General features: G+C 40.0%; 1 protein-coding gene across 1 annotated transcript in view; it reads right to left on the bottom strand.

Annotated features, from left to right (window-relative positions):
• Window positions 1-7,663, bottom strand: part of GRHL2 (grainyhead like transcription factor 2) — a 58,952-nt gene that overhangs the window by 19,838 nt on the left and 31,451 nt on the right. Inside the window, exons 9-11 of the mRNA XM_026841503.1 lie at window positions 7,214-7,372; window positions 1,590-1,677; window positions 1,363-1,502 (exon numbers count right to left, since the gene is read on the bottom strand). Coding sequence (XP_026697304.1) covers window positions 1,363-1,502; window positions 1,590-1,677; window positions 7,214-7,372 — 387 coding nt within the window. The remainder of the gene's footprint in view (window positions 1-1,362; window positions 1,503-1,589; window positions 1,678-7,213; window positions 7,373-7,663) is intronic.

Genomic DNA, 7,663 nt, shown 5'->3' with positions numbered 1-7,663 from the left:
AGTGGGGGGGGGTGGGGGTGGGGTGCAAAGCTGAGGGCTGTAACGAGGACCTGAAAGTGGTTACGCTTTCATAGTAAAACATTCATAAATAATAAATTATTGTCATAATAAAGTATTCTTATATTAAGTAGTACACAAAACAGTTGAAAAGTTCAGGATAGCAAGAATGTCGATACTGAACCTATACAGCAGTAAAAGACAGGGCTGAACATTGCCTAAGAGCTAGCAAACTGGGATATCTTCCAGTTAGTTTAGAAAATTATTTACATGGTTACATATACTAAGGAATGCTTCCACCTTCTCCTGTTTTGAGACAAATCCACATTCTGGTTTGAAAGCCACGAGGACAGAAGGTACCCAGCACTGATATGTGAGTGGGCGTCTTTCCAATTTTGGAGAGTAAAACAGTGACAGCTGTGATTGCAATGTCTGTGCTCTTTGTGCTTTGCTCTACCACATTTCTCACTGCTTTAAAATAAATGACAATTCCAACACTCAGTGTCATTTAATCTTCGTTATTTTATTATTTTTTTTCAGCAAAAGGCATGTAAAATTTCCTCATCTACTATTTGTCTTTATAAACACACGCATAAAGGTCTCATTCTACTCCCTGAGACGTTAATAAATAACAGGCTCATATTCAAAAAAATGTTAGAGCTGGTCCCCCAGTTCAGGTTTGCAATTTCCCAGCAAGCAATAAAGTAGGCCTTAGAAGAGTCAAGTCAGCAAAGACTTCCTCACACTTATTGGTGATAATGACTCCATGACTTCTGCACTAAGCCAATACTGAATACTAACATTAGCATGATAGGTTTTTACTTTGTAGACTGAAAATATTTTCTTTCAGGGAATTGCCAGATCTCTAGGTGATGCCGACAGAAAATGGGCAGTGGTTTTTAGTGAGCCTAATCTTGACCTCCTTATACATGTAAGAGGCTTGGTCTTTGTTTTCATTTGTCACAGGGAGTGGGATCTCTGCTACCACAAGGTGGCACTTCATTTCATCAAGCCTAACAGCACATTCAAAACCAGATTTTCTCTCAGTCACAAATCAACCTTCTATTTCAAAATTCTTGACGATTTGTTCCATTCATTCTTTCTAGCAAAAGAATGGCAAAACTGTAATAAACACAAACTAGCCAGTTGTTAATGAAGTATAAACTCCTTTTTTTACACCCAGAACTTGGAAAGGCACTTGCCTCAAGGTCTTTTTTAACCGACTCACCAAGAGCTGCATTTAGCAAAACAAGAGCTGAAACCAACAGCCCCCAGGAACAGAGCTCTGTCTTCCTAAAACCTGCTTCGGAATGCATGTGGCCAGATAGTAGGCAGGCCCTGGTTCATCTTATTAACATTTATTACCTGTCCAGTTCTTTGTAGGTTTCCAAAGTGGACATCCGGGATGAAGAGAACTGGCTGCGAATCCAGGTCAGCCATTGTTTTAAAGAAGGTGATATCGCTCTTTTTTTGCAAAGGGAGTGCACTCAGCTTCCCTTCAGCGGCTAGGAGGATCACAAAACAACATGGTTATAAAAGGAGGCAAGTTAAGCATGACTTTGTACCAAACCAGAAAGGCCCACCTTACTCACAGTTATTACACGAGGCTTGGGATGCCTGGCCTTTGCCTTTCTTCCTGTTCTGCTTCCTCTCTTCATCTCGGATTTTCCTTTCTGCTCCCTGATACAAAAAAGACAACCCACAAATATTATCCAAAGAGGAACCACTGTCAGCATCATACCCTGCAATGCCTAGAACTGCAGTGACGGACACACCAGAAATGCTGAAACAGAGGTTGGTTATCCCATTACAGCTAAATCTGTGTAGATTGTTGGGAATGTGCCAGCTTCAGATCGATCACTTGTGCCCGAAACTGAGGTTGGCACATCCAGCAGCCTTCATGGCTGGAGACAACAAAAGGAACATATCCACATGCTGTCTCGGAGGAGACAGGATGAACGGCTCAGGCAGTGTGCTGTCTGTAGCTGGATTGTTGCCACCACAACTTGCGCAAAGGGCATCCCAAGCCCAGTGCTTCTGCGATGGATTGGGTGCTCAGGCCAAATACTTTGCGTATGTACTGACGTAGAACACCTGCAGGATTGCTATCATCTTAGATCATGTCTGTGCTAAGCTTTTCCCTAAACTCTCCTCCACCCACCTCATCTGGGGGTGGCATGGCTCCACTGTGACCAGCTTTGTAGAGGCCTTTTGTGATTTGCCAGTGCAAGAAGACTATGCTGACAGCTTGCCAAAAGTGCAAGGGCTCTTACAGGAAAATACAGGCATTTCAAACAGGAAGAAGCCCTCTAGAGACTGGAAAGCAATGTAGCACTGCCCTATCAGGCCCCAGGAACTCCTGGGAAGTTGCAGGCTTCTGTTATGTAAATACACTCTCAACAAGTTTAGAAAATAAAACTTGTTATTGACATAAAAAGCAGTAACACCTCCTTTGAAGTTCTAATTTACTTTATAAATATGAATAGTCGTGCTGTGAAAGGTATTAAAGATCCATATGCTCCCAGACAGTCAGCATGCAAAATTAAAGATTTTTTCCAAATTAAAATTAGAAGTTTCTTTAAAAGAAAGGGAGGAGAGGGAGGGAGGTAAGGAAAGCCAAAAATATCCACTCAAGATGGCAAAATTGACACATGAGCCAATAAACCAAGTTTGAAAATAATGCAAGGAAAGATGTACTCCTGGCTGTGATTTATCAATAGATTACCAGAGGTTGAAAGAGGTGGAGGAAGAAACAGCTCTTTAAAAAACATGAGGGTGCCTAACAGAAACGTTGCCTCTAGACCCAGGTCCCAATCCAGTTGTCACTGACCTCAACCACAGAAGCCAAGGGATTCAGAGTCATGCCCTTTACCAAAACTATACATTTGTATCTTTAAAGGCTACCTGTTCCTTAGCAGAAAGGAGCAAAAATATGCCACACAGCCATTATCCTGCAGAAAGCACATCCCTGAGAGCCCTGTGCTGCACAAAGTGACTCTGCCAGACAGCCACAGCCCTACTCACCACTCAGTGCTGCAGGTCTGCTGCTCACAGGCAGTGAGATGAACCATGAAAGTAATTTCGTACACAGCAGCAACAGTGAGTTATCTCTCAGGAAAGCAGAAACTGAGGAGGACTCAGCCTTTTATAGACAGTAAAGAATATATGCTTTGCTGGTTTTAATTTGATATTCTCTGTAACTATGAACTTGCTAAAGTTTCACAGCTTTGTCTTCATTCAAAGTCAAGAACCCCTAAGTCATCTGGGGTGCAGGCAATATCTGAACAGGGCAGCCATTCCCATTCGCCAGTGCTTATTTGTGACACAGCCACTTTACAAATGCAGCAACTGCAATATCCACAAAACTAGCTACTGGCCCTTCTGAGCTAGAAGCATCCCACATGGCATGCTAGAGAAGCCTCTATGACATCTGTCATTGTAGGTGCTGATACAATGGACCACAATACAATTTTTGCATGCCAGAGCATTTCTGCTGGACAGTTTTCACAGCTGAGCCATCTGACTCACATCTAATAAATCAGAGTTTCCCTATCTTTTCAGGACAGAAGAAGAAATAAACCCTCTCATAGGCTACTATAAACAAGGCTCTGACCAGTCAAATAATCAAACGGGGTTTTAATTTTTTCATTGATGTCTGGACTTCGCGTAAGTGCAACAAGTACTTTTGCTACTAACCATTAGAAAAAGGCAGCCTATGAATTCCATGATTCAAAGTATTTTTTTCCAAGTCTTCATTTAAGCTTACGTCTTGCATTCTAGCTGCAGCCTAGCAAAGCCCTTACCATCATAAGGACCACTCCTATCACCACTATGAAACTCATGTGTACATCTCTTTCTAGTTTGAGGCCAAAGTGTTCCACATCTGGTAGGACAGGCCCATAGACTTCATCCTTCTTCTCTCTAAAGCTGAAGATCAATAGGCAATCAGAGTTGCTCAATACCCTGTGATAATCCATTTTCTCTATAACGAACCATACTGAAGAAAGAAGGTAGGAACTGCATATATTCCAAACAACATGTAGTTTTTCAGAGTAAAGAAAGCAGTATTTATTTATTCGATTTTGGAACAAGGTTATGGTATTTGCCAAGTCAAATACTTCAACTTCTTTTCACCAAAGCTAATCACATATAGCAAATTAAAATATCTCTAAATCACCAGTTCCTTCATACACAGTGGCTAAAGCATCTTGGAAGATATAAATATAAATAGGCCTGGTAGCAAGTTTCCCTGACAACGTATTTAAGGAATAAAAATTATATTCTCTTATCATAGTGCAGCATCAGTGATCTGCACATGATAAAAAGACTGCAAGGGCAGAGAGAATTAGCCCTGAGAAAACAAGATGTGCACTGTAACTGTTGCTTCAAAGATTGCCTAGTGGAAAATAAACACTGACAAAAGGTTGGAGACTGAATGGACCAAGTACACAATTACAATCTTTGCAGCCTTTCTCTCCATACATTTATGTCACAAAGCACACACTGAATCCTAGTTGGTGTTGCTCTCTAGTCTGTATGTAAATGAATACTTAATTTAAGCAACTGCCTGAGTAAGTACTAAAATATATATAGTATGTATTACTTAGCTAAATGCAGTTCTATTTCTTCAGGGATACTCTTTCTGCAACAGCTATGCTGTGTTTCAGCTGGAGGACATTAATTTATCAGCAAATGTTTTTCCTAAAACCTGGACACCTCTACATGTGATTTATCTAAGTTAATATACAAACATATCTACTGGTCCTAAAGAGGCACCATCACTGTAGAAAAACCATTTGTAAGACCACTGACACAGAAACATTTTTTCTTCCACATTTCTATCTAAGATACATTTCAGTACTTAGGCAGGAGGAATTTACTGAGAAATTCCTTCAATTCAGATGATTGTAATAAATCAGGCACTTTTCTCATCAGCTTCTCTTTGGGGTTGTCAGATTGGGGCATAATGGTGCAATTCACACTTTTTAAATGCCTAAAAATTATTATATGCTTGCTGTTTCTTTTAAAATTTAAAATGGCGCCATAATACTTCTTTAATTGATCACGACAAAGAGGTGGGCATAACTGTCTCAGCTTCACAGCCTTCCTTTCCCAAACAGGCAGCAAACCCTGTCCTTGTCACTAGAGGGCGGATTGCAGACTCGCAAGAGAAACTGAGCCAAGACCCTCCATTTAGCACCACCTCAACCAGTGACAGAGTTTTATTTTGGCATCTTGGAAAGATGAGGGTACCCAGCCCCACCAGCTACCTTCCTCTGAGTGTGACAAATTCTCTCAGTGCCACCAACAAGTGGAAATTCTCCAACCATTTATTCACTTACAAAAGTACCATGACAGACAGATGTCCAGAAAGATACAGGAGGGGAAGTGAGGGGAGAAGCAGGCCTCAGTTTCTTTCCAAGTGCCAATTAGCAAACTGTCATGTGAACCGCCCTTGATAGTTTTCATTCATTTTCATTCATTCAACTAATTTTCATCCCTGCATTAAGTTAAAAAGCTCTGTATGCACGTATACATTTATACTATACAGATATATATCCTATTATTGATACCCTTGAGCCCTCCAATTCCCACTTTCAAAATAGTTTTGATGTGGTTAACACTTTACCTACCCCTGTGATCTTTTCTTCTAGTTTGATTTTAAGACTCAGCATTCATTTCCTGCTTTCTAGTCTGGATATTTGAAGTACCAATTAAGCCAATAGATGCAATGAACATGTATTATTCAAAATCTCCACCAGTTGTGTCTGCAGATCACCCTTGATGATTTTGTGCTCTGAATTTCCTTCCTTTTTTTCTAATTGCTTTTCAAAATCAGGTAGATAAAAATTACTTACTTTGATATTTACCAAGCTTTTAACATCCAGCTGTAGCTTCAAATCTCTAAATATTTGACATTCAAAGTTACAATTAAAAGCATAACATTTTGACTGAGAGAAGACCTCAGTGTATACATTTACACTCATTACTTTCTAAGTTTTTGCTCCTCTAACACAAGTGATTGATTAGCCCTCAAGATCCCATTGTCAAGACAGCAACAAGGGAACGATCTGAAAAAGGGGAAGGAGCAGCAGCACAGAGACCTACAACAGTTGAACTTTTACCCTTTCCATTAAAAAGTTAATGCTACATATTGCCCAGGGCATGGCCTTTTGCCTTTCTATTCCCACCTCTAAGGCAGCAAAACTAATTTGGATAAATTTCGAGTCACTTAAATAGATGTAGGCTCCTAAATCCCTGAACCTTGACTATAATCCAAACATCAGCTCCCCCTGGGAAGATTTTTCCCGGCAGGGATAAAGTCATCAGCTGGCAGGTGTTAAATACAACTGACACATGATCATGCTCACATCTAAGATTCATCACTGACATAACATTGATGAGCAACTGTTTCTACTCGGTGATACATACAGCTGACCATGACATTGTCAGACTCATTAAGGTATGATCTACATTTTTGGCGCTGAAAAAGTCTACCAGTTCCCACAAAGGAGTAGGGAAGCGCATTATAAATGAACAAAATTTTGCAAAAGAGGGAGTGAGCACACAAAAAAATAGTTACTGATCTACAAAATAGGAATGAGTAATATATTCTTGTAGTTTACTTTTAATAAGAAAATCCTAGCAACATAAAAGTCTCATTGAAGCTTCCAAATAATGTCTTGTAATCAAGTAGGGGGAAAAAACCCATCAACTGTGTCACTGAGACTTGATGTTTTCCACTGTATTGTAAAAGAGAGCTTAGCAGGGCTTTACTGAAAGGTGCATTTCTCTGTCACAGACCTCTCCGCTAAATTTACATGTTACGTATCCTGGCTGCTGGAGCCAGAAGGCGTAACATCAGACTGGCACAAGTGTGAGCCTATGGTCAGCACTGACCTTACAAGAAGAGATCTTTACATTTGTAATTTCTGTGACTTTTTTTTGTATTCCTGTATCATGACCTCTAACATGCTGTCCTTAAACAGTCCAACTATTGCTCACAAGCTGAGGAATGAGGGCCAAAAAGGCTGCAAAGCAGTAAATTAATTACATAATAATCTATTACATTTATGATATAGCTGGTCCAAATCCTACCATGAAACACAATTCTTTAGGCAAAGAAAAGCCATTTAAAATAGGTCTAAAGTACAGTATTAATAAACAGTCTAACAAGTTTCCTCCTCTATCCATGGTAACTGTGCTTTCCACTTACCTTGTCACAAAAAACCTTGATCTGGCAGTAGGCTCGGTGAATGGGTTTATTGCTGCGGTTGTTGTAGCTGTATGTATCGATCTGAATCATCAAAGGAAGCCCTTTTACGCCTTTTTGTGAGGAGAAGTCTGTGCTCAAGCAATTCACTGTGATGAAAATCTGTGCCAGAGAGATTACTTTTAAAATGTGGTACAAACAACTATTAAACTTCCAGAAACACATGACAAATGGGAAAATAAAAGAAGACACCCCCACCCCCAAAAAAAAGTATTTGAATTCAGTTATGATCCACACTCTGGCAATTTGCACTTTTATTCTCCACTTCTCTCTGAAGTCCAGCAAAGATGCTCCTACACTAGGAAGAAAACCAGACTTTTAAGGTGTGTATTGGTGCTTAAGTTTGGATCAGGAGCTCACATTTGAGGTAAATCATTTGATTGTCCCAATATA

This window comes from Athene cunicularia (assembly GCF_003259725.1).
Source record: "Athene cunicularia isolate RWA chromosome 2 unlocalized genomic scaffold, athCun1 chr2_part1, whole genome shotgun sequence".
Taxonomy (NCBI): Eukaryota; Metazoa; Chordata; class Aves; order Strigiformes; family Strigidae; genus Athene; species Athene cunicularia.
The sequence above is the reverse complement of the archived record's forward strand: the minus strand, read 5'-3'. Positions and strand labels throughout refer to the sequence as shown.